The sequence below is a fragment of the Bradysia coprophila genome, unplaced genomic scaffold (genome assembly GCF_014529535.1).
Source record: "Bradysia coprophila strain Holo2 unplaced genomic scaffold, BU_Bcop_v1 contig_297, whole genome shotgun sequence".
Classification (NCBI taxonomy): domain Eukaryota; kingdom Metazoa; phylum Arthropoda; class Insecta; order Diptera; family Sciaridae; genus Bradysia; species Bradysia coprophila.
Genome location: NW_023503555.1, coordinates 4,986,264 through 5,013,875, shown reverse-complemented (window position 1 = coordinate 5,013,875; position 27,612 = coordinate 4,986,264). Strand labels below are relative to the sequence as shown.

Genomic DNA, 27,612 nt, shown 5'->3' with positions numbered 1-27,612 from the left:
AAAAAATATATTTGCAAAAAAAACATGAAAATGAAGAAGAAGAAGAAATAAAAAAGTTTTTTGATTTGTTTTTAAAGCAAAATAAAGAAAAAAAAACAAATAAACATTAGGCACACAATCAAAGGTGTTCATTTATTTAGTGAAAATAGCTTTTTAAAATAAAAAAAATGGAAAATAAAACAGATTTTCGTTCCGGTTTTTGGTTTTCGTTTTTTGATATATATTGATGACATTTTTTTGAATTATTACAACGGTAATTTATTAATTGTGCTAAAAAAAAGTTTAAATATAAATGAAAACCGATATAACAGTACATATAGGCTTAGAGAATACCATTGGCACAAACTTGTGATCTTAAACGATTGAAACAAAAATAAAATAAAATGAAAATAGTTAACAGAGAAATGTATAGACATATTTATTAAAGAAAAAGAAGTAGTAGACGGAGAAGCATAAGTTAATATTAATTAATGAAAATAAAATTGGTATAAAATTAAATTTAATGAAATTTTGTCTGGTTTTTTATATAAATATGTTGAATTTCTCCTCCATTCACTGAAAAGGAAACTTTATCAAAATCTAGTATAAATCACATTCTCAACACTGTGAATTTGTACAAACAAAAACTTAGTGTCTAAATCATACAATTTTACGAAAAATCACATTTATTTTATCAGACAAAATCGTAATCATTCGGTATTCAGTCACCATCAACAGTCACAACACAGAAGATTAAAAAATCCAGAGCCCAGAGCCTATCTGCCTATCAGTCCCTCATAGGGCCGTACACAGTTTGAAGCCACCTTATTACGAGACCTAACACGAAAAATGTTGTTGTATTGTTATGCTAGGATAGGATATGAGGTCGCATATGATGAAAATTTAAAAAGGGTTAACTTATCGACTGAGATTCGTTTCAAGTTCCTGACCTGAAAGTGACTGACCTCATGTTCCTGGAAATGAGAACCTGGCCAGAACAGAGGAAGCTATTGAAGGCGAGCCTGAAGGTCAATTATCATATAATTTTTCATGTAAATCTGAAATCTGTAATGGTTTAACCTGATTGCGGATTCAGTTCAGTTCAGGCCAAAATCAAATCAACCAGGATACATGTCACATCACGTTCAGTGCGCCTGTTCATGTTCTATGATGGTCTATTTTTGAGAAAACGTTTTATTATTTTTTACTATCGTTTCCTACGCTTTCCCACCTTTGCTCAAAATTTTCCCAATTTTCACGAAAATGTTTTCGCAAAAATATGAAAAATTAGGAAAATGTGGGAAATGTTTTGGGAAAATTGAGGAAATGTTATCACGAAAATAGTCACTGGGTTCAGGTCAATGTAACTTGATGATTTATAGTCTTATGGTCGTAAACGCTGAACTCTCTAAAATATTTTCATTTGATTGTACCTGAGGCACGAAATTTTCACTACAGAATCAAATTTGATCTGGATTGTATGAGGCAGATATACACATCACGGCTAATCGAGCTGCTGACATTTTAGCGCTCAGAAAACGTCATTGCTGGAAGAAGCATTTCTTGTCTTAGGTATAATGTAATAACACAGCCTAGGCCTTAAACCTTGGTATTATGAGGGACTGACGTGCACGCAGGATGTCGGTCTACACTGCGGTGGACCACAGTATGTCAATTACCTGTGATTATGTACAGTGCAGTCATGAAGTTGTCCTTCATGTGAATAATATAACAATAGAATCGCAAATAATAGAATTATATGAACCGTGTATCCTGTGTGGGGGAAACTTAATGTACCCACTGAAACATAGGATAGAGACATAATCACTGGCAATTCATACAGTGATCACACACAATCCAATGGTAAGAGAGGAAAAGGTAGAACATCAACTGTTGTCTCATAATATCCATGCAAATCATACACCCAACAAAATCGAAAATTGTTATGACCAATGAAAAACACACCCACATCTGTAAAATGTTCTCTCCTTTTTTTATGTAATTTCGTTTTTTGTCAATATATATAAATGAAAAAAAAAAGTCTTAAGTCTAGCAAGTGGTTAACCATTTAGAAAGGTTATTAGTTTAGAGAATGTTTTAAACAAAAAGGACAAGAAAATTCCACAAAAAAATTACTCAAAACTTGAAAAAGAAAAATAAAGAAAACTACAAAAAAAATGAAAATCTAGAAGATATATAAACAACGAGACAAGTAAATTATAATAATGTTAACTAGTTATGTAGGTAACACAAGAAAATCGTATAAGTGAAGAATAAGCAAAAAAAAAAACATTTAATGAAACAAACAAAAAAATTTTCATTAAAAAACTTGAACAAGAAAATAAAAAGTTTTTCCCATTTTCTTAATTCTTTAATGAAGCGTCTGGATCTGATTATTAAATTCTCTTTCCTAATTGATATAAAATGCATATTACCCCCCTTAAGAATTATTACCGAGCAATTTGTTGAACAACTTGTGAATGAATTTCCTCTATCCAATTAATTTAAACTGATGAAAGAAATTTGTAATATTTAATAAATAGACAAGGGGCATGATAACGGAAGTGGAAGTGTGAAACACACACTCAACTGTAATATTTATGTGAAATTTAACACAAAAGACTTGAAAAACTTTAATTTCCCGAAAAATTGTTCCATTTCGAAAGTTTCATTCATCAAACTTTTGTTGCCGACATTAAATAATAAGAAAAGTTGTACGATACGATGGTTCATGTTCTTAATGACTCTATGTCACTTCATTTGTTATTCATTGTAATGCAGATAATGTTTTGGATAAATTTTGCTTATAAACCTTACACAAATTCGTAACGTTGGATTCGAGTTACCTAGAAAATTGGCTCAATAATTCTGTGGATACTGTTTCACTGATTTTTTTAAGCAAATAATGTGGTTGACTAACAAATTTCGATCATCATTTATGTGTAACTTTGAATTATCATCGAAAATTTCACAGAAAATTTGTCATTGTTACACGGCGGAAACATCACCAGAAGCCCAGAAAAGAAGAAAGTTGGAAATACTTCCTTACGACAGCTATCTAACAATAAATATTGATCATTTATCTCTTCTGAAAGATTCAGTAACCTAAACTAGTGTTATAAACCGAAACAGGCAGATGATTGTTTTTAATTTGTTGGACATTCAAACGATCTTTGGATTACAATGGATAAAAATTCCAAGGCAGTGTACGTTGAGTACTTTCAGCCGGATCATCGAAGTTAGCGCCAGTAGTTAAAGTAGATTTTTTCACTTCTGTGATTTAATTTATTTTGAATTTCGGTATTACGATACAAAGGCGTGTTATGATCAGGCCAGCCGAAGTCGGTTTCGTGTTCAGTTGAAGACAGCACAAGGCTAGAAATACGGTCGAAAATTTTAATTCCTTGTAACATTTTCAGCTGATTTCCATGGAGCTTATTGGGAACTGAAAGTTCTGAACAATTCTGATAAAATTCGGAGAAAAGAATTCTGAATTTATCGGAATTGTCAGGATAAATTGGAGTAATTGGAGAAGTTTTCGAAATTCTCGGAATTTTTCAGAATTAAATTTTCATCTCAAGCTAACTTTCAACCACTTACACCTCGATGGAGCACAAGCAGTGACTGACCTTCGATATCGCGCTGGCCTGGCGACGATTTTCATTTTGTGCGGACCGTTTTCTAGTTTTCTTTTCATAGCTTCCAAATGTATATGTACATTGTGTGGGGGGAGAGATGGTATGGAGTACAAATTGAAAGGCTTATTCATGACATCAATACACTGCTTTAATTTTGTTGAAATAAAATGCCCGAACTTTATAGTCTGTGATTTAAATAAAAGAACTAAATGTTAAAAATAGAGAAATGTATTATTTACTACGACTACTACATAATACTTACTACTACTATCACACTAGAGCTCTTTTCAGATAAGAATTAGACTTTTAAATGGAATTGGATTTTTTTCGATTTTGGTTTGTAAAATTCAAAAATTATATTTTACATTATATCAGTGAGGCAAACAAAATTTTGTAAATAATTTCTTGATTGATGTTAATGTAAAAAAAAAGACAAAAAGAAACACAAAAATGTGTGGAAATGAATAATTATTTTTAAGGAGACACCTCATTAACTAATTAAAAAACAAAACAAAACAATTTAATTGGACTTATAAATTCTATGTTTTGAACATATCAGAGAAAGATTTTTATTGTAAAAGGAAAAAATAAATAAAATATTTAACTTAAAACCTGGTTGTTAACTGATAGAAAAAAAAAGGAAATGGAAGGGGAATAGAGAAAAACAACAACAAATTATAAGACAACATATATAAAAAAATAATTTCATCTAAATGTTATAGAGACTAAAGAAAAAGTATAAATAAAAGTAAAAAAAAAATAATTGATTTGTTAAGTTTACGTTGAATACAAAAAAGAATCATTTTTCATTTGCACATAAAATGAACGTTAGACAAAAAAAAAAACAAAAAAAAACCAACTGAAATGAAATGTTTTGATGATGTACATATACTATTTATTAAATGTTAATCAAATAGTATAAAAGACACATGTAAATAATCGAAGAAAAGTATAAAACCACAACTAAATTTATTATATAAAAAAGAGGAAAAGATACAAAAAAAAGTAATAAAATTGAAGCAGAGACCGACGTTATTTTTAAGTTAATTGTTGCAGTAAATAATAAAACCCAAACCGAAAACAACAACAAAATTAAAACTACAAAAGACATCAAAAACAATATATGTTAAAGCAAATTATTTAAAAACAACCAATAAAAAAAATTGTTAGAAACACAAAAGCAAATCTTTTTCAAAATATTACAGTTGTCGTTGAGATTGAGGTGTGGTAATAATTTAACGAATATATCCAAGTCAAAACAAACCGTAAAGAACGTGAAATTCTTAATCAGTTTTATCGATTTTTCTCCCTATATATACTAAAAATGTTAACTTCATCTCTTGTTTACACTTAATAGAGTTATACAGAAAAAAACATTGTTAATTTTGAATTTTGAACGAAAATAAATGAATAATAAAAACGTCAATTCGAACCCGAATAAAATGGCATTCTCGTAAAGTGTAATTCCTATTAAACAAACAGAAAAAAATCTATATTTTCCCCCGAAACAATGAAATAAAACAACAACAAAAATGAAAACTAAAAACGATTTACTTTAAACAAATGAAAATTAAAAACAAGAAAAAATGAAAAATTGAAATTATTAATTTGAAATTATGCAGACAATATAAAACTAAAATATTAAAAAAAAGATGTTGGTTCTTATTCATACTGCGTTCCCTTTGGTGCATATGTTCCCAAAAGGTAAGAAACTTTACGATCCTGTCTCATCAGAGATTAAAATTTTAATCCGGGTGCGAATAGCATCTACTGTGTTGTCTGGCTAATCGCACCCCAGTGCGAATAACATCTGCTGTGTTGTTCAGCTAATTGCACCCGGGTGCGATTAGTCACTTCGTATTAAATATCGTAATTGTAATTCTTTTGGGATTATATTTTAATCCAGCTAGGAATATAATTGGGTCTAAACTAAACAATGATATTAGGGTTTACTGGTCAGCTAAATTGTCGCCATTATTATAGGAGAAAAAACAGAAATATTTCTCAAATTAAATGTACAAACACCCTTTTCACTCTAACACTATTTTTTCCACTAAAATGAGAAGATGACATTTTGTTGACAGTTCAGATGAGAAAATTTTTATTTTCTCACCTCCTGTTTTGGGGCTAACAAGAGTTTATTTGCAACTGATTTTTAAAAATAGTAAAAACGGTGATGTAAAATTATGTGTTCACCTCGCTTCGCTCTGACAGCAAACTTTTGCTTCTGTTGGAATTTCCTAGGAATAGTAGATTTTCACTTCCTCATAAGACGAAATCCCTTGGAATGCCCAAACAATTTTTATAAGTTTTAGATGGTTTACAAGGTTGTTCTTCTTGTTATGTAAAGCATAATTTGTTTGGGTTTATGTACAAGTTTTTACGTCGTACATAAACCCAAAGTTTCGACTATTGAACGTCACTGCCGACCGGACAGGTTGTAAATGTATTTTGACATCGGTTTTCAGATCTAGGGACCTAAACCGATCCATGCATAAATCTCATTTCGAGTTTATTGGATCCATTTCGTCGAGACCATTTTCAAAAGATTCGATTTAAGTTGATCGATTGTTAATTCGTGTTGGTTTTAAAAGACAATAATACCTTGTGCGCTTTGCTATGCCAGCGTCAAAGTCTATATCCCTACCAGGATTAGATTGAGCTGGTTGACCGACGAGGCTGGCTGCGATCGAATGGACCACCTTTTTTTCCCAATCCTCGCTCTCGAAAAAACCATGTTGGGCAAAGACTTTGAAAACATCTATTAAAATCTAAACAATCTTTGATTAGATTTAATCAATAAGTAAATGTGAAATTGTGCGAATACTTTTTCAAAATCCCCATATTTTCCAACCAGTTTTTCAACTTCCTGGTGAAAGTTTCTCTGTAGCATTTGTGATATTATTGATCCAGAATTGACCGTTGATTATCATGCAACTGATAATTTTGTTTTAAAGTTCGAAATTTCCGTGCGCACTCATTTGAGACGAAATTTTGGTATCTAGTGACATCTTAGGTATTTTTCTTCTAGAAGTGTAAACCAGGGAGTTACTAAATTTTCATGATACTCACTGCTTGGGGCTGTGGCTGCAACGTGCTGTAATTTAAATTTCAGCAAAATCTTTTCTCCGTAGTTGAAAGTTAAATTACAGCACGTTGTAGCCACAGCTCCCAGCAGTAATTATCATGAAAATTTAATAACTTTCTGGTTTACGCTTCTAGGAGAAAAATGCCTAAGATGGCACTAGGTACCGGAGTTTCGCTTCATAAGAGTGCGCACGGAAAATTCGAACTTAAAAACAAAAATATCAGTTGCAAGGTCTATTCTGAATCGACTGTATCAGGTCTTAAAAAGGCAAAAAAATGTATCAAAATGTTGCACCCTACGTCACAAGTGTGAAGTTTTACGTACCATCAACTCATAAGAAAAGCCACAAATATCACATAACTTTTTATACCTAACGATTAATCCATTCCAAAGCATCATGATGTAACGAAAATGTGCGATTTCTTACTGCAGACCATGTTCCTATGTTGGTAACCTACCCAATTTAAAATAGCGCAAAGAAAAAGCACTAGACGAAGAGAGACGACTAGCTTTCCGTTATGTGGTCTTTGAACGCATTCGTTACCTCTTTATTCGTCATATTTTTCACTTTACTTTATTCACTGTGATAGAGACCCATTGAGAAAGAGAGAGAGAGAGAGAGAATATCATAGATTTGTTTCATCACCTGATATACCAAATTGCAAAGCCTGAAATGCAATCCCTGATATCGTTAGCAAGCAATACAAAATTCAGAATAATACCGCTCCTTGTGATAGCGTTTGTAATATCTTGTTATTCGATTGAAACACTACGACATTATTCCATCTTTCTGGTGGTCAACCTCTAGGTCGTGTTTTAGGTGGTCTCCAGTTCATGATCTTTTTGGTCCAACGTTTGTCCGACCTTCTTGCAATATGTCCCGCCCAGCTCCACTTTAAAGATGCTATTCTTTCCATGACATCAACGACTTTTGTTTGTTGTTGAATCCATTGATTTGCTATTCTATCTCTGAGCGCTCTGAGCGTAATTCCAAGCATACTCCGTTCCATGGCTCTCTGTGCCACTCTAAATTTATTTTCGGAAGCTTTTTTTAACGTATAGTACGTTAACGTTAAAAAAAGTAGAAAGTATTACGCGCTTTTAATTTGGAATTTCGACCACACTTGAGACGTCAATTCGACAAGGTCATGGAACTTGCCTAGCGAATTTATTTCGAAATTTTTTGAATTTTAATTTGTTTCGTGTACGGTTGACAACTCAGTTTTTAATTCTTTAAATTCGTTATTTTGTTAGAACTATAGTTCTGAGATGCAATGAAAATTACGTGTTAAGCCTTGCATTAAATATGTTTAGGTTGTGATATAGTTTCGAGTATCAAACAATGTTTTATGATTTCGCTGATACTTGGATACTATTATCGACACCTCTTGGCCTTCTTGCACGAAATACCAAATGGAAACCACAACCTACTATTGACATCAATCTTTATTCAATTTTTGAATTTCAAATTTAGTAGAAATTTTAACAATTTCGTATATTTAAATCCGAATAAATGAATGTGTTTGGTGTCAATTAGCATGCACTGTGTCACGACAGAGTAAAGTTAACCAGGCAGGAGCGCTGGTTTGATTAGGGACCTGAACAATCTAGTAGCTCTATTTTTTTTGCGAATTAAATTTTTCAATTTATGTCAGTGTTCATTCGAGTTCATTTTCATACAGTGTATTAGGTCCCTTATTTGACGTTTCGAAAATGAACCGCTCCTGCCTGGTTTATTTTACTCTGCCGTGACTGTGTTGTTACATGGCGCTTCTTAACTTACTGAAGATTCGATTTCAGTTAACAAATTTCCCAAAAATGCCTCTCAATTTTAGAAATTGTTAATTATTTAGGCGTTCCTACGCTTCATAAAGGCGAACTTCTGATTATTTCATTAACTGTCATTTAAACAATAATAAACATAAACAACATTTTATGTTAATAGCCTTCACCCAAGTGCCAATAGTCTTCATATAGACTATTCGCACCCAAGTGCCAATAGCCTTCATATAGACTAATCGCACTCAAGTGCCAATAGCATTCATATAGACTATTGACACCCAAGTGCAAATAGTCTTCTTATACACTATTCGCACCCAAGTCGAACACAGACGACAACACAGAGCATGCTATTCGACACCGGTGTCAATTTCTAAAATTGAGAGGCATTTTTGGGAAATTTGTTAACTGAAATCGAATCTTCAGTAAGTTAAGAAGCGCCATGTAACAATACCTAACTGTTTTCTGTATTCCGTATGCCTTCAATTTAAAAAAAAAAAACATTGAAACTGTCGCCTGGCGTTCTTATATTTTCCGTCTGGAGGTGTTCTGCTGTAGCCCAATAAAATTTATCCTGTTACGAATAAGAGCGTCTGGGTGTTTGTTCGACCCTAGGAAGTTTATCATTTTACGGAGAGTAAGGTAGATGTGTTTTGATTGACGCTTACAGAATTTCTCCTTTTACTAATAGGAGCGTAGAGATGTTCTGTTCAACCCTAGGTATTTTCTCTTTATATTACATTAGATGATTTGACAAAATGAAGCAAAAAATCAAAAATAATAGACCTACTTCAATAAACAATTTATCCTTTTACGAAGAGGAACATAGAGATGTTTTGCTGTAGCTTAATAAAATTTATCCTTTTACGAATAAAGACGTCTGAATGTTCGTTCGACCCTAGTGAATTTATCCTTTTACGAATAAGAACGTACGGTTGTTCGATTGCCCCTAGCGAATTTATGCCTCTACACGTAGAGGTCTACACGTAGAGGTGATCTGCTAGAAACTTACAGAATTTCTACTTTTACGAATAAGAACGTAAAAGTGGTCTGTTCAACCCTGGTGACTTTATCCTTTTACAAAGAGGTAGATCTGTTCTGCTCTACCCTAATAGAAATTATCTTTTTACGAATAAGAACGTATGGGCGTTCGTTCGACCCTAGGGAAATTATTCTTTTACGAATAAGAACGTAAACTTTTAAAAAATATTTGATTTTTAATTTAGTAACAAAATTATCAATAGTCTATACGAAGGCTGTTGGCACTGGAGTGGAATTAGTTTATACGAATGCTTTAGGAAGATGATTTGTGTAATTCATGTCAAAATAAGATTTTGTGCGGCGCGCAATAATATTTTCAGAACTTTTCGGAACAAATAATGTTACGAGAGCAGGACAGTCATTAGGAATTTTTCCTTACTGCCATTACTGGAAATTATCGAAATCTACTTTTTGCGGTAAGTCGGGAAATTTTTAGTAAATGTTGGTAAAGAAAGTTCCCAAAATTTTTTCGAAATTAACATACCCGAATTGGCAGACATTCACAAAACTACGTTGTAAAGACAGTCTAGTAATTCGAGGAACATTTTTTGTCTTTTTGCTTGTTTCTTTTCACTGAACAGTAGAGTGCGTTGAAGTGAACGTAAAATAAATCAATTTGCGAAGTCGAAGTTGAATAACTTGGTCATTGGAGTAGTCGATTTATTTGGAAAGGTGTGGGCTTGCAGCAACTGTTAAGATGCTGTGGTACTAATAACACTGTAATTTCTCCCCTGAGTGATGGCAACACAATTTCAAAATTGAACTACATCGACGAACTTCGAAGGGTTCCGCAGCAAAGCAACTAAAAGATGAAAGAAGTAAATGGTTTTGTTGCTATAGTAGTCTTTCCAAACATGAGTCGGAAGTGATGATTGTACATTTAATATGCAAATATGACACTTAGTCAGACTATTCGAAGAACTCAGTGCAGAGGGAAAAAAGTAAAGAAAATTCAATTCTGATGGTCTAGAGCCTTTATGAGCTTTAAGTTTCTTTTCTATTCAACTGAAATATTCCACTTTTTCAATTGGAAACCAAAAGAAGCTTAGAGCTTTCGAAAGCTTTTCGAAGCACACAAACAACACGGCAGTATGGTTCTTCGATTGAAAAAGCTTTCCGTTAAAAGCGTCGAATAAGATTTACAGATTTATTTGCTCTGAATTGTAAGTTCCACAGCAAAATTAACTACGATTTCATTTCGGTAAGAGCTAAAACAAAACTCCCACACTCCATCGACCAATCACTTATCAGCTCAATCCCAACGGAAAACGGCTCCTGGTACTGGCGGTTTTGACACACTTTCCCTGACAATAGAAAAACAAATCAGAATCGAAACTAGAGCAGCACAATCATCGCATTACCCCGATCCGATCAATGCGTTTTGTGTAGCCAAAACTTGTGGTGGAGCTACTTCCCTACGACCATCACGATTCACATAATAATTGGCGGATAGTCTGTAACAACATACGGGTGCAATCAGTCAATTTAAAGACAGAAAAAATATGTTCAGAATCGCATACTTATGAGCTGGTCCATCGGGAAGTTCTGGCGGTGGTGTTGTACGGTCAGCCAGACCATCTTCAAAGCGAAGATTATTTATGTGTTGTCTCTGTGAACGAACAACAAAACATTACATAACAGCGGATTGGGCTTTGTTCGGTGATGGATGCATTACCCCGAGTAGAAACGCACGGAATTTTTGCAGTAATGGTCCAATGTCACGTTTAGCTACTCCAGACATTGCGATTTTTCACTAAATTTGTCTTCAAATCTGATCGAAAATGACTGCAAAATAATGTTGTTCACAGGAATGGAGCTGTCAAAATACAACTGATGTGTAGTGTGTGTAGTGCTGGTAGCAGAAACAGTGTTGCCAGCTGCAGTCGTCGGGTTGTTGATATCTTAATAATTAGTTGGTGTAGGTCGTGTAGGTCCCTCCTGTTCCTTGAAGTGCCACTCTACGCACTCTTCATGGGACCGGTGAGTCCTTAGGTCTTTTAAGTTTATTATTTTCCAGAACAATGTTCAATGTTGCGACATGAACACTTAACATCTCTACTCATCATTCCTCAGATACACCGTCACCGTCACTGTTCATTGTGAATTTCCCCTCCGCTCTATGATAAAAGTGTCATTGAATTGTCAAATTTGTCATTGAAATCGAAGTCATCGAAGTCCGTTTCGCTAATAATTACCAGATCAAAACAGAGACGACACACATAATTGGAAGAAAAGTCAATTGATTTCAATTAGGAACGATATCAGCCCACAATGAGGCAAAATTCAATGGATGACGTTCATTTGGATCAATTTTTGAAAATTTCGAATTACGAGGACACGGTGAAACAGTTGGACATTTACTATGGGATCGGTTAGTGTTGCGGTGTAGTGATATAATATTACAATGTTGTGGGCTCGACTGACACAGAATATTTTCCCGTGATATTTAGTAAAGCGACAAATACTTAAGTATCAAAGTCCAATATCCGGATTGTTTCCTGTACTGTCAACGGACAACCAAGTGGGAAGCGTTAGAGACAGTGTTTATTGTGCCGCTGCCGTTTGGGGTAGATTTTATTTTATTGTCTGTGTTAACGAATCCTCGACTCGAATCCCTCGATTTACATTAAAAATACGACGTCCCTTTGTAGTCTTGAATGTCTATGTTACATTCTGGTGTAGAAATTTATCGTTTTGGCATTACAAAGCCATCAACCAGATGTTGCCTAACAAGCAGTCAACTTTCGGTTGTATTATGAAACTCGTTCCTCTCCATCCTCCTCCTCCATTAATTGATTTCGTTAGTAATCCCCTGCTTAAGACATTGTCTCTGATGTTCCTTAATGAACGGAAATTCGCGAACGCCATTCGGGAAGACGATAGTAAAATAGAATCTACTCCAAGGGCTCTACCAGGCATACAGGTAATTTTCTACTTGATTACAAGCTGAGTTCAAACATTCATTGGACTCATTTCAGACGAATTGATGACGACCGTGGCAAGTCATATGGTAAGTGAATAGGATGCAGTTCGGACCGGAAGGGGAACTCAAAAACTTCTTTTTTTAATATGTCAGAACTCGGCCAATCGACCGTGAAATGCATGAGAGGCATACTGGAATGTTGGATCAAACAGGCTCATCGCGTTGAATTATTCAAGCAACGTCAGTCCAATCAACACGCATTGCACTGTAAATTCCATCTGCACACGGGAGAGGTTGGACCAGTTACCTGTTTGGAATTTCTGATTTGTTTCACTCGTTTCACTTCATTCGTACAGGAAATCTACTCCGATGACCTGTACAACCACTTACAAATCGACGCGGTGTCCATTTACATCATATTTCTGGTACAAATGATCACCTCCGGACTGCAAATCATTTACACCCAGGACGAAGTTGCGTTCGTTCAGAATTTGGTGTATTACGTTGAAAGGGCCTATCGTACGCCGGATTTTGGCATGTGGGAGCGTGGTACAAAGTACAACGATGGCAAACCGGAAATACATGCGTCGTCTATCGGTAGGTCGATTTTGTGCGTTCGGAAGATCATTTTCCTCCACTCATCGATTCACCGATGTTTTAGGAATGGCTAAATCTGCTCTAGAAGCAATCAACGGATGCAATCTCTTTGGAGAGAAAGGAGCGTCATGGAGTGTCGTTTATGTGGACATTGATGCACACAATCGTAACCGGAGCATTTTTGAAACTATGCTGCCCCGCGAGTCCAGTTCGAAAGGTGTTGACGCGTCGTTGTTACCAACTTTGTCATTTCCAGCTTTCGCTTCGCACGAAGAACGACTGGTGGATTTGTCCAAAAACAATGTCGTTAAGCGGCTACGAAGCGCCAAAGGTTTCAAACGCTTCAGTCGTGATGGATATTTGTCACGACTGGAAGACAAAAAACGGAGGTACGTCTGCTCCAAGCACCGGTACTGTACACACACGATTCAATTTCAATCCCATTCCACTTGCAGATACTATAACAACGGCGAAATCAAAGACTTTGAAGGGAACGAATGCGAGTGGCCGATTTTTTTCACTTTCATGATCATCGACGGTGTCTTCAAAATGAACAATGAACAAGTCGAAGAATATCAAGCAGAACTGAGGAAATGCATGTACTCTGACGAGAACGGAGGTTTGATTTCACTGTCGCCATTTTTAGATAACTCAATTTCTCACCCGAAAATCACTGCGCTCACGCACAGATCCCGTCATAACAATGTATTTTGCTCCAGATGGTAACGGTGGCTATCAACGCTCACCATCGAAATCATTATTTCTCTGGGGACAATCAGTGTTCATTATTGCACAGCTACTGACCGCTGGATTGTTGCACATCAACGAATTGGATATGATCCGTCGATATCTTCCCAGTTATAATCGGCCGAGAAAGGGAGGACGATACTCTGCGTTTCAGGTTAGATAAATTTTTGTTTCTTTGTCTGAGTTTGCAGGGCAGAAATCTAGGACTTACAGTCTCATATTGAAATCGTTTGTCAATTTTTTTTATGCGGCAGGGTAAATCTGAACTTGTGAGTATTTAACATGGGAAATCGTTGATTTGACCTTTTTCGATATACATTTTTCGTTGCAATTAATTACGAGTTACATCCGCGGTGTTTTTGTAATTATTTCTTCATACCATCAACGCCGTCATGTCAATTTATTCTTGTGTCTATATTAAACCGACAGCATGCATCAGTCTCTCATCAGTCACGGTTCGAAGCCTATGCATGAAGTAAAGTCACTGTGCCATAGTGCCAGATTTTTTTGCTGCACGGCATAGGCTTCAAGCCCATATGAGAGACCGATATGCATGGGAACAAGACAAAAATTTAAGGGGAAAATGTGCCGTGTCATCAACACATCTGATGTATCTGTTTGTGAGAGATCACAAAAATTACGTTAACAAGGAACAAGGCTCCGATTAGGTTTGGGTCGACGTGATTTATTTCTGAACCTGAACCTGACCTGTTTTTGATCAGGTTTAGTTACTTTAGGTTCAGGTCTACCCAAAAATTTGCATAGAAAATTTCAAGTCAATCTCAACCTGACCTGAACCTAAAGTTCCCAGACCTGAATTTAAAATTTCGGGCTCACGTTAATTCAGGTTCAACCTGAACCTGATCTGATTTAAATAATATCGGGTTCAGGTTAGGTCAAACCTTTCTACCATTAAAAGTTACTTCCAACCATCATGGAGCTTCTAGATGCAATCAAGATGCAATCTCACGGTGTGCCTTAACCAACTTTAAATGGAAGTGTCGCACCACATCGGATTTTTTTTGCTAATTCAATAGGGGGAGGTAGACTGGTTACAAAAATAGCAATAATAAGAAAAACGGCTGGGAGAATTTTTTTTGCGACCACTTTGAAGTCATTTTTCCATACATTTTCATGTATTTTATGAAAATGACAAAAATGTTTTTTTCGCCAAAATACGCATTCACAATTTTTATCATTAAAAAATATTATTTTTAGCAAAAAATTCTTCTACAGTATGCCTCTAAACACTGAGATTTCGTTTATACACCCAATTTATTTTTCATGTCCAGCAGAATTTGATATATCCAAATAGCTGTATAAACGAAATCTCAATGTTTAGATGCATACTGTAGAAGAATTTTTTGCTAAAAATAATGTTTTTTAATGATAAAAATTGTGAATGCGTATTTTGGCGAAAAAAACATTTTTGTCATTTTCATAAAATACATGAAAATGTATGGAAAAATGACTTCAAAGTGGTCGCAAAAAAAATTCTCCCAGCCGTTTTTCTTATTATTGCTATTTTTGTAACCAGTCTACCTCCCCCTATTGAATTAGCAAAAAAAATCCGATGTGGTGCGACACTTCCATTTAAAGTTGGTTAAGGCACACCGTGATCTTAGTTAGAACTGTTTCGAAGCCAAGAAGCAGGTTAAGAAAGAACAGTTAAGACACTGACGGCAGTGGCAGCAAAATTTACTGTAGAGTTTCCTCCACCGACTTTGAAGTTGACGGCTTTTTGTTCTAAAATGAGAAAAGAAATTCACTGGGCCGTTTGCTGGGCAGCCTTCATTAGTATCAGAATCTGTTCCTTCATAATCTAGAAATTATTAGGATAGCTTATTACAAGCGCAAAGCCTACCTCAATGGAAGAATTACCATTTTTAGATGATTGATTGTTAAGCCATAAATATTTGCGCCAATGAGTGTTTTGTTAACCCTTCCTCTTAGTACAATAGCCAATAGAGTTGATAGTTTCGTGTTGCTGTTTGAAACCCTGAAACGCTTGAGATAGAGATAGACGCGCCATACCTCATCATAACGAAATCATCGACCATTAACCCGTAGGTGCGCAGATACAAAATACAGCATTGTACTCGAATGATGATGAAATACGTTAGATGGTGACCGATGCCCGATTTGACGTCGTTTTCCAATTGTTTTTAGTGAAAATTTGCATGTTTATGAATGGTTCTCTTATTCATTTCGCAACTGAATGTAGTGGAGGTCATCTGATCATGATTTACATTTTGTTGGGCAGGTGCTAATTCATGATTGTATTTTGGCAAATGACATTTTTGTTTGGAGTTTTTAATCGTATCTACAGACTCGATACTTTTCTCTGTCCAGATATACTTGCTTCTAGGTCATAACATCTGGGGCATCTCGAGGAGAATGTTAGGGTAAAACCGCTCGCATTAACGTTTTGTAGAAGGCAAGCATACTGGACATTGGTGGTTTATTATTGAGTCTGTTGCTTCTTTTCATGTGAAATCAACATATAGATCGTAAATATTTTATCTAATTAATTTGACCATACATTTCGCTGCATACACTGAAGATAAAGCAAATTTTGAGCGGCACAAAATTACGGAACCCAAATTTCGAGTGAATTCTAATGCAGCGGCATATTTTATTTGGTGTAGCCGTGTAGCGTGAAGCGCTAACGATTTCGGCAGAATGTCTGGCAAACATGATACGATGGATGTTGCAAATGTATTTCGACGCAGCAAAAATTCTATTGAAATCGTAAGTGCTACAATGAAGTGAACTTACGCTACACTCGAATTCACTGATTGTGCTGAGCAGGGCCTATTTAAGTGAAATTGATTCTAGAAAATTCCTGAATTATGAAGTTCCATAATTCATCGAAATTCTTTTCGAAATATTCGAAACTTTGAAATTCTCTAATTTCTTGAAATTTCTGAAATTAACGGAAAATCCCCATTATTGAATTATTGAAAGGCACACTGATTCCGTGTATTTTTCCGGGTTCGCATTACCTTCAGTGGTTTATAAGCTATTATCTACACCTCATTAGCCAAAGCTCATCGCCTATTTTCGGCATTGTCTCTTGATTCTTGATTTAGGTGTATTTTTGATAAAGTGTCGATTTAACTAATTTTAGCAACTTATTTTAACGTAAAATTATATTTTTCTTCCGCTTCAGGCTAAGCCAGGACTTGTAAGTACATGACGTAGGATAAAAATAATTTAAAAACAATTTCCTTGCATTAATACTCTAACCAAACCGCATGTTGTTCACAGTATAACCATTAGATAGAATTTCAGTTTTTCCGTTGCCTTTTTTTCGTTTTGTTTTCTCTTTTACCTTTTAGTTCTCCGTGTGCTCGCTAAAATTGCATGTCCTCCATTAGGTCACTGTTTGAAACCTATTGTTACATTTACATTGACTGCTTCGCCCACGTAAAAAGTGTCATTTTCGTATCTAAGCTGTTACTGATGTTCCTCTCCGTTTCTCAGATTTCTCTCATTTTCGCAAATGAGATAAATCAGAGATACCAAGAAGAAACAGTTTTCGAATGTAGCATTTTTCACGCGTGCAAAACAGTAAGATGAAACTATGGCGTAAAATTAAGGTGACTTCATGCTGACTTCATGAGGCACTGATATGAGCTTGTTTTGCTTTTAACAATTGCCATAAAGCGTAACTTTTTGATTTCGAAATTGCGAGAGACGTATATCGATTGTTGTGTCATACAAAGGGAATGAAACCAGAGCCAGAATACCCTAAAATTCCCAAATTTGTTTTCTTTGAATTTTTTAATTAAATGCTTGTAAAACATCAGGAATAGTTGAAAAGAAAAAAATTGGGAATTTTAGAGAATTTTTGGAAATCAATTCCCAAATTTTAGGCTCTGAAGGAAACAAAATGAAGAACTGGAGCAAATGTAGTTGAAAGAACACACAAGATAAGACGGTTTTAAAGAATCATGCGAACCGTTTACAGAAAGTAGACTAGACACAAATAATCACACTTGCCTTACTGTCTTCACTGGGTGCCACGTACTTCAACTACAGTAACTGTAAAACTTACATTTTAATAATATGGTTTCGGTACTCGCTTTGATCATGAACTCATGCCGACGTTGTAACAAAAAGAAGTCGAATGACGACATTGGGCTGAATCGAATATTTTCGGTATCACGGACGGTTAATTTAATTTAATTTAATTTTTGTAAAGATTTATCAATTAGTTTTACAAAAAGCCTGGAAACAAACCATAAATCTTCGCCAAATGAACCAGTGACCAGAACAACGAATTAACTCGTTTCAAAAATAATCTTACGACTCTCGAGTTATACGCGAATCTCACTTCCAGTTTTTTTTTTAATTGAACGATGTTTGTTATTTTGAATCTCTACTACGGAATTGAAAGATTCGGTGGAAATGCAAGACTGCTATGGTCAGATCCCAAAAAGCTGTAGCACTAATGAGTCTCTCGTTATTTATTGCCAACAAAGAAATCAGTATCCCAAAAATATCTTCAGTAAGAACAGAAAATTGTTACATAATCGGGTTACGTCTTTCACTACAAGTCTCACAAATATGTAAATCTGAACCAGGAGTAGTCACTCAGGCAATTTACATCAAGTTCTTACTTAAAACAATTTAAAAGTAGTAAAGCACGACAAGCAATAGTTGCACCATAAAAGTAAAACTTCGGCTTCAACACTACACCCTCGACACTCATACTCAGCTCACACAAAAACACCCTCAAAACGGTGACTGACTTTGTAATTTTTTGTGTTATTATTTTGAGATCACACATTAGCTCTATCGATTCTTTTAAACAAATTCATCCATCCTAACATTCTTATTCGTTTACCAAGGGAACCGCGACTGATTTGGTAGTTCAAATCGTCCTAATTGCCGAATCAATGCGATTGCAAGCTATGATGGCAACGTATGGTATACAAACGCAGACTCCACATGAGGTATTCTTGTTGCTAACCATTTGAAATTGGTGTTACGAATACAAATCTAATCGACAGGTCGAGCCAGTCCAAATATGGTCTTCCACGCAACTAATTAAAATTTTCCAAGAGCTTGGTGTTAACGATAAAATTGGCTTGACCGGCCGACCACCAAGACCGGTTGGATCGTTGGGCACATCGAAAGTGTACCGGGTGTGTGGTATGACCGTTTTGTGCTATCCGCTGATATTCGAAGTGTCCGACTTTTACTTGTACAGAGACATGGCGTTGCTAATAGGTAAAGTGAATTGTGAAGAAACAGGAGAAAACTCTTCACTGAACCTTTTTCTTCTTTAGACGACATCAAGACCGAACTGCAATTCGTTGGTAAATATTGGCGATTGTCTGGAAGGCCGACAGTCTGTTTGCTGATAAGGGAGGAGCATATGCGAGATCCACAGTTCAAGGAAATGTTAGATTTACTGGCGATGCTGAAGAAGGGTTATTGTGATGGGATGAAAGTTAGGATTGGTCGGCTTCAGAATTTAATTTCAAGTTCATGTACAGGTAAGAGAATTCTTCGAAGTTTTATTGTCAGATTTTCACGAACCTTTGGTCACGCATTCCGCAGAACATCTTGATTTCATGAATTCAACCGACTTGCCTGACAGTTGCGAGACGCATTTCAGCCAAATTCACCATGAGTACATCGGATACCAAAGTTTGACTGATGTTCCCAAGGCGCAGACATACAATGAAGAGAAAATTATCTGCACCGTAAGCCTTGAATCAAAACCCCTTGGCTGTACCAATTTCTAATATTTTGCATTGCCCGCAGGAATACGCTTATCGACCCATACCGGACATAATCACTGCATTAAGAGAATTGAATTCAATTTACTGTCAGTGTCAACTGTGGGGAATTCTGTTGAATCGTGAAGGTCCGAATTATGAAGTAAACGGAAGCACCGTTTCCGACGCACTAACGTCGTTGTATCACCGTGCTGGCACACTGAGGTACTGGAGAGCGGTTCGCTATTGCAGCTCGTTACTTCATCATACTGTCGATTCGATCAGTCCGTTCATTACGACAGTTCTGGTTAATGGTAAACAGCTGACAGTTGGTGTAATTGGTCAGAAGGAAACCGTGTTCGACAAACCGATGACGCCAGCTGAAATCCAGAGCGTAATGTACACCACCGTCCAGCCATTCGATGTGATTCAGGCCGTACTACAACAGGAAGTTGTTCTATACTGTGGACGATTGATAGCAACCAATCCGGACATATTCAAGGGTGTACTGAAAATCCGCATCGGATGGGTGTTGGAGGCGATTCGCTTGTATTTGAACATGTCGGGTAAAGGATCTGATCTGGACAATCTATCGCCGTTTTCGATTCGAATCTTACTGCAACGTGTGCTGACCGTTAGCGAATGGGCCACCGAGGAAAAGCTAACACCATTGCAACGTCGTCAGCTGGAGGGATGCTTGTGCCGAGTACCGGATCAATTTTACAATTTGGTGTGGGACGTTCTGACACGTACACCCAATGGCATTTCCGTTCAGGTAAAACGATTAATTTATAGAGACCGCTCGAGTGCCGAGATTGACAAATTGATTTTTATTCGGAAATTGACAGGGACACCACCTACCAGCTTCACCGACTCTAACAAGCATGAGTCGCAGTGAATTGTCATTTTCGCTATTGGTTGAGGAAACGTTCAATCACATCATACAACCAGAACGACGTCAATTGTCCGTGGAATTGCTGTGCATCGTGGCGACAATTTTGTCCCGTAATCCGGAATTACATTTCAAGCAAGAATTGGATCTGGATCAACTGTTAGTGGATGCGTGTGCCATTTATTGCAAAGAGAATAAGCTGACGGTGACGAAGGATATCACTCCATTGTTTTCGCTTACTTACAACGAGACAACGGGATATTTAGCTCGTGCAGCTGTGAATAATGTTCTGCAAGGCGGAGCGTTGACTAAGATGCCACAAGACGAGGACACACAAGAGGTTCATGATGAGACCTGCAAGGTGTCGTAGATCTTCTGTTTTTTGTTACATTTCGTAGTTGTTTGTTGAGGAAAAGTTGAGTTTTATTGAGGAAATTATAGGTTTTGTTCTGTCAAAAAAAAATTGGTCTTTGTTCCAAATTTTTGTCGAGCTGACACGATTTCAGCGCAGGCGAGAAAATAGTCCCGCCGCTGAAACTTCGAAAGCCTTTATTGTGAAAAACTTTTCTGTTTACCTTGGGAAAATATTTTACGATAATGAGAGAATGGCGTTTTGTTGTATTCGTCTGATAACAGTTTGGTGGAGGAAATAGAAATGTTCACCCCTGAACTGTCATTGTTTTTGTTTCGAAAAATGGTGTAAAAATTGATGTGTTCGTTTCGTAGGGAAAAACGGCATACCACCAGATAAAGTCCAATTTTCGTGTGAATTTTGTTGATCCGAGGCGAAACCGTCACTTTTAATTTTTATCCTGAGATGGATGAGACTGGCGAAAGTGCGTGAAATTCAATGAAAATAACGATTTTCGACCGAAACCACATTCATTGTGTAATGGACTGTTTAAGTTTTGAGAATGCATGTAAAACGTTGCGTTTACCGAGGGAAAAAATGGAAAATTCGAAAATTCTCTCTGCTCTGCTGAGGAAGAAGAGTTGAGAATCTCACCTGTAGCTGGTAATTTTTGCTCCAGGTAATCTACAATAGCTGTGACAGCTGTATTTTTTGTATGTGGCGCTTCAGCTGTGGCAGCAGTCCTCAGTGTGTACGAATAACTATTTTATGTGTTCAGTTTGATTAACCTTATATCCTCCACTAATAGGACCATGAGAAAGGAAGTTCCAATCCGAGTGATTTACGACCCTCGCTTCGCTCTGGCTTCTCCAGCGGAATGGCTTCTAGTGGAATTTCCTATTTTCTGCTCTCGGTACTTAAACAAAGACACAGAAATTTTATTTTAGAATTATCCCCAATCAGCGCAAATTCGTGAAAATTCGAAGTCTTTTGGGTACAACATACAACATAACACTTTTTGATTCACTTATCTGACTGGAAATGTCCGAGAACAGTTTTTCATACTTTCATCTACTTCCCATTCTACGGCCGTGTAGCCCGATTAAGTCTCACTTCGAGGACCAATCCTCGACTTTTTGAGAAATATGATTTTCTATGAGAAAAGAATTCGTAAATCACATTTGTGACTTGAGTTGCCCTACAATTTAGAAAAATATGTTTGGAGTGGTTAGTCGAACTCACGGCACCCCAAATACCTGCTGCACCAATTACTGCCCCGTTTCTATTATTCAAAAAAAGTGAATCGGCTGCAGCGGAACCACATACATCAATGGGACCAGCGGATGCGAGTTCTGTGCTCTCTGCATCGAGATATATCCAACGCACTATGCCACCTTTTGTGTACATTCCGAAATTTCTGCGGATATTTTCTTCACAGCCAAACCTCAATAAATTTCACCGTAAAATCAAAACTGGGTCTATCAAGGAAAGGGTTAAAGGGCTATCCAACGTTGACAAAACGACTGCCGTCGTGACCTCAAATAAAAGACAAATTCCGTGTTTTGAAATTGCGATTTTATTTAAATGAAAAAAGAAATAAATCAATTAATGTGATCATGGGCAATATCTGAAATATTTTGCTTTGTAAGTTTCAAATGCACAACAAAAACAAAATGTTCTCAATGACACAAGACGCATTCGAAGTCATACGCGATTTTACAATTAATTTTTGTTTTTTGTTGTTTTTATCGCGACCACCCCACCAAAAATATAAAACAAAACAAAGAAAAAAAAAAAGTTCCATTTTCCCTACAAAAACGAATGATCGCATTAATTAATCATCTATTTATACCGTGCAATCAATACGTTGCACTTGTGCTGAGAAAGATTAGTAAATCCAAAAGATTTTTTTTCAAATAAATAAAAAGTTTTCGGTTCTGTTTTTCTCTGTTTTTTTTTTCTGTTCTCATTTTTTAGTATCTGCGAAAATTTTTACCTTGATTACCCCCACGAAAACCGCCGCGTGAGCGATTTTTGTGTGAGTAATTCTGAACCTTGTTTGAGTACTTCCCTGACGGTGGGGTGTAGACCCGTTGTTCGTTGCCATTCCTCGCTTTCTTATTGTCGTCCGTGCCCTCGCCGGATTTGGAGCCGAATGTGATTGGTGCATGTCGTTTCTGTCCTCTCTCCTGCAATATTAACATTCAATTTTGTAAAAAGATCAAAGGTTGCTTAGACTGATGGCTGAAGAAGCTCAGCGTAAGCAATTGTTGGAACGTTGAAGACAGTTCAAGGCCTGTAGTCGTTAAAACTGATTGGCCGTTCATAGTTCATATGAGCCAGCCAAATCAGTTTTCACGCTCGAAGACATTGAACTAACTTCAGCTGCATCCGCAACTGGATTAAGACTCGAAACAGGTTTGTATCGAACCTGAAATCTGACGTTTTTCAGGTCAGTTTCATGTCTGTTTTCAGCAAAACCAACCCTGAAAGACTGGTGGGATGGGTACAGATCCCACAGGAAAAGTGACTTGAAGTGACGAATTTCAGGTGTTATATGAAGTCACGCTCAACATACCAAAAGGTAAAGGCCTGAATTGAAATCAGAACCACACCTGACCTGTTCCGAGCCTTTAACACTTAAAACACTAAACGTCTCAATCTGCTATTCCATTCAATCCACTCACCTGTTGATTGTTCGCAGTGGTCTTAGTAATCCAAGACAGATTGACGATCGACTTAAAGCTGGGAGGCGAATGGAACAGATCCCGGATCAATGCACTGATATTTGACGTGGTCTTCAGAGCCGTTATTTTGATTTGGTTCTCCTCAGACTTCAATTCTTCGGGAGTTTTTCCTTTCACCGATTCTTGCAGCTTTTTGATGTATCTGCAAGGGATGCAAATGGAAGTTTAGTCGTGGGTGAGGAACAACTGTTTTTGGTTTGATTGTCATCATTGCTGAACTTTACAGGACTACAGCGACGGAATGTCACTTGAGTCGCACAATAACAACGCGGATAAGTTATCTAAGCAAACTTACCCCTGTGTGCCTCTGGCAAGATATTGCAATCGTGACCGAAATTCTTTGAGTTTATTTGGTTCGGTGGAGAATGCAAAAAACTCTGGAAACTGTTTTCCCAACGCATGTAACGCATACAGCAAGCATTCAGCGTGGGAGAATTGGAACGATGGATTCTCATCGATAACTTCACTGTCGAACGGTGGCAATGGCATGTATTCCTGCAAAACAAAATTTGGTCCAAATTAGCCGATGCAAACAAAAAGCACTTCCAATTGCATTGCCATACCTGCAGAACGTTGAAAATGGCCTCGATCTTCTCGGATGGCTTGTCCAATTGGCCGGAAAATTTGCACATTTCGGCGAATACTTTCAACAATCGCAATTGCATTTGATCTTGCTGTTCGGTGGCGCCGATTATGTTCCAGGTGGTGAGCGGCAGGAATTTCTCGCACATGAATTTCAGGAATTTAGTGGACTCCACTTGCGACGAAAAGTATGGCAGTGCGTGGTTGGCGCACTGAATGTAACGCTCGACAACTTCATCATCAATTGCAATTGGATCGATGTTTCCATCTAATTCGGCTTGTTCAATCGATAATGCGACGAGTTCATTGTGACCTGAAAATGTTTTTGTTTTCTCGATTAGGAAAATGACCTCGGAAATGACCAACAACAAATGGTCAATCGTAGCGAAAATGTCTTCGATGAGACAAAATTCCTTACCAGTTACTGATGTTCCGAGCTTGGTTGATCCCAAAATTGTCATACAGATATGGAACTCCTCTGCGGTAACATCCTGTTGTTAAAAACAATTTTTATTAGAAACGTTCAGCAGCAGTTCGCTTAACGGTTGCAACCTACCTGAAGAATTTTCTTGATTTCCGAAATCATAAACTCTTCGATCTCTTTCGTTATGACCTCCGTACCCAGATTACGGAATTTTGTTTGCACAAATTTGAAGCAGCTGCTTCGGGTTGCTTCATCACCCGTCAATATTTGGCTAAATATTCCAGCTAACGTTCCTTTAGCATCGTACTGTAATTTGAAAGAGCAAAATCAGTTGTGTCGTTACAAAATAAATCAAACAATTTCGTGTGGGAGATGATGTTCAAAAGGTCAAAATTTTAGTTGGGTTAAAAGCAAGAACAAACAAAACAGAAAACTCTGTGAATACTGCAAGACACAACTAAATTGAAATTTGTAAATAAAGCGAGATTTGAACAGCGGACGAAAATGAAACTACGCGAGCAAAGTCTGGCCCCTTGGAGTACTATTTCCTTCTATTGATCACTCATAGCAAAAAGCACCTGTCCCAGTATTTGCTCACGAAGTTTCCCCCTCGATTACAAGTCTCTTGCGCATGAAGCAAGCGTTATACGATCTGAACAAAAATTTTATTTCCAATTTCAAACAGTCCTGTAGCGATAAATCACTTCAATCGAGTACTTCGGAAACTGCCGGAAAACATTCACTGACATGAGGAGTCCATGGAAATATGGTACTGAAAGGGCAGTGACCCGAGAAAACCCGAGTTTTATACTTTAGCACAGTCTGAGTGTCAGATCAAAAATGCGAAAGATATTCGTAAGTCACGTAAGCATAAAGGATTCTCATAACTCTCAAGGATTTCTACTTCTTGGCGATTCGCTTTGTTACTCGCGAGCATTTATAACTGTCGAATCATATTAATGAAGACATCGAAGCCCCAGGCGTCAAGGTCTCGCGGATATCATTGATCAAGTAAACAGTTCCTATAGAAACGGTTGCGATGAAAACGGTTACCATGGCAAAGGTGCACCATGAAGTAGCGACCCTGTTGTCAAAATTCTGGGAGGAGTGTCGTTCGAAAATACTTTGGTACCGGAAATGTTGTGTGTTTCAGTTGTTTACGAGGAGAACGAATACTCTAACAGAACTACGAATCTTCTGTGGATGAGATTATCGGGAAGTAAAGTAAACAAAACGCAGAACGATCAGATGCAAATGCTGTAGATGGAAAACTTACTTGCTCGCTACGAAGTCAGATTCTCAATTCACCGGAACGAGAAACTATGATGGAATTTGCGTCGAAAATTTCGATTTACCAGAAGAGTGTACGAATAAAGTCTGTGACCTGATCGTCAACGACGACCAAGGTCAGACTTATTTTCGAAACACAGTGGCGAGAAAATCATTTACAAAAAAAACCCGAACTCAGCTTGACTGAATGTGTCTTGAAAGTAAAGCCGACAAATTCTTTCTACTGGTCCGGCATAAAGCAGAGGATAATCACTGACTCACAAATTGGTTTCTGGAATTTTCCACCATTAAGTCTGATTGAAAATGTTCAATGAGCCGGCAAGGACTCGACTATTCTCTTGGTTTTATACCGCTCAAATGTAACATTAACACTATACAAGCGCAGCGGTTTGAAATGACGAAGTAAGTAGAGTCGAAATATTCTTTCGCGGTGTCTAAACGAAACAATCCGGCAACATATGGACTATGAATACAGAAGAGGGCCTGCCCTTCTACCGAATCGATTTTTTCTCACATTGAGGTTATGTTTGATGTAAAACGTTTCCAGAACAACAGTAACTTACCTTAGCAAGAGTCTGTAGTGATAAATGAACTTGAGTTAGTTCGCTGGCATCTTCGACTACCAATAATTGAGCCAAAATATCACCAATTTTGGCCGTATTTTCCTTACTGTCCTTGCATAGCTGAGGTAGATCCTTGATTGCTTGTCGTCGAATCTGTTGAAATAACAGTTTCGTGTCAGACTCAATCGTTCTACAAAGTCACAAGATTCACTTACTTGAATGTCCTCATCTTCGCACAAATCCAGTTGAGCATCGATAGCTGTTTCGGCTAACGTTGGAAAATGTTTGAAAAACTTTCCGATGAATTGTGAGGCCAATCGCTTTTCCTTAGCCGATCCTTTGATAGCGTCCAATATTTCCTTGTACTCTGCTTCGTGCTGCAATAACAAACATCGCAAAAGTCAGTACCGTTTAACCGAAACAAAACAAAACAATTCGGCTGCAAACGGGCCCACACAAACAAACCTCAGTTATTTTGTCTTTGGCTTCCGACAAAATTTCGTAGTTTTTGTACAGTCGATCGATTCCGATTGTTTGATCTGCATCGGTGGAATTCATTTTGATACTGTGCGGATGGAACGATCAACGCTTAATTCAATTATTTCGTATCGTTTCTGTGTTGCACTTCCACGTATATCTTTAGTTACAAACTGATAAAAATTCACGCTTCGGCGAAAAAAACCTCAATCAACCATTTGCATTCTATTGGTTCTGTTTCGGCTGTTTCGATATTACAATGATGACGTTTATGAATGTTATGTGGTGACATCTAACGGAAACGTCTGGTAACTAAAAAATGGCGGCAACTCAAACCAATATATTTCTAAATTGTGTTTTTCTTAACAATTACCTTTTAAAACCAATTTTTACAACTCCATCAGCGGTGCAATGGATTATATTCAAAAATCTTATTTGTATTTCATGTTTTCCATTTTTTGTTGCGCCGTTTGTGCGCTTCAGAATTTCAATTTTGGCTTTTGGGTGGTTAATGAACAAATGAATTAAAAATAAATGTCAACGCACTCTCATATGAAAATTTCGTGAATCACTGATACTATCATGAAAAATTAGGAATTATCACATTTTTGTTTTATGTACATACGATCTGATATTTCTAGTCCCACAAATACTGACAGCTGTTATTAACATTTTTGAATTTTTTCCCAGTCGAAATTTTTGTCGCACATGTATAACGACCAGTTTACTGGGATAAAAACCAAAAAACCATTATCAAGACT

At 36.8% G+C, this 27,612-nt stretch overlaps 3 protein-coding genes across 4 annotated transcripts; 1 reads left to right on the top strand and 2 right to left on the bottom strand.

Annotated features, from left to right (window-relative positions):
- Positions 1-10,644: 10,644 nt before the first annotated feature.
- Positions 10,645-11,369, bottom strand: LOC119078651 (NADH dehydrogenase [ubiquinone] 1 alpha subcomplex subunit 7-like). Its single transcript, XM_037186246.1, has 4 exons — positions 11,201-11,369; positions 11,046-11,134; positions 10,887-10,979; positions 10,645-10,829 (listed from the first exon to the last, which is right to left on the bottom strand). The coding sequence occupies exons 1-4, from the start codon at positions 11,264-11,266 to the stop codon at positions 10,778-10,780; spliced, it is 300 nt and encodes a 99-aa protein (XP_037042141.1). The 5' UTR covers positions 11,267-11,369; the 3' UTR covers positions 10,645-10,777.
- A 292-nt stretch (positions 11,370-11,661) lies between these two features.
- Positions 11,662-20,877, top strand: LOC119078649 (probable phosphorylase b kinase regulatory subunit beta). Of its 2 annotated transcripts, XM_037186244.1 has the most exons (16): positions 11,662-11,896; positions 11,976-12,092; positions 12,430-12,448; positions 12,504-12,535; positions 12,602-12,741; positions 12,805-13,045; positions 13,110-13,434; positions 13,501-13,664; positions 13,735-13,946; positions 16,965-16,979; positions 18,649-18,753; positions 18,811-19,030; positions 19,090-19,299; positions 19,364-19,509; positions 19,571-20,299; positions 20,373-20,877. In XM_037186244.1, the coding sequence occupies exons 1-16, from the start codon at positions 11,797-11,799 to the stop codon at positions 20,784-20,786; spliced, it is 3,189 nt and encodes a 1,062-aa protein (XP_037042139.1). In that variant the 5' UTR covers positions 11,662-11,796; the 3' UTR covers positions 20,787-20,877. The 2 variants fall into 2 exon arrangements, with proteins under 2 accessions (XP_037042139.1, XP_037042140.1); XM_037186245.1 differs by lacking the exon at positions 16,965-16,979 and having other exon boundaries at positions 20,373-20,868.
- Positions 20,878-22,696: 1,819 nt separating this feature from the next.
- Positions 22,697-27,097, bottom strand: LOC119079161 (apoptosis inhibitor 5 homolog). Its single transcript, XM_037186978.1, has 9 exons — positions 26,840-27,097; positions 26,590-26,751; positions 26,375-26,527; positions 24,654-24,827; positions 24,516-24,588; positions 24,079-24,410; positions 23,811-24,010; positions 23,456-23,657; positions 22,697-22,957 (listed from the first exon to the last, which is right to left on the bottom strand). Exons 1-9 carry the CDS (start codon positions 26,930-26,932, stop codon positions 22,742-22,744), a joined length of 1,605 nt encoding a protein of 534 aa, XP_037042873.1. The 5' UTR covers positions 26,933-27,097; the 3' UTR covers positions 22,697-22,741.
- Positions 27,098-27,612: the final 515 nt, after the last annotated feature.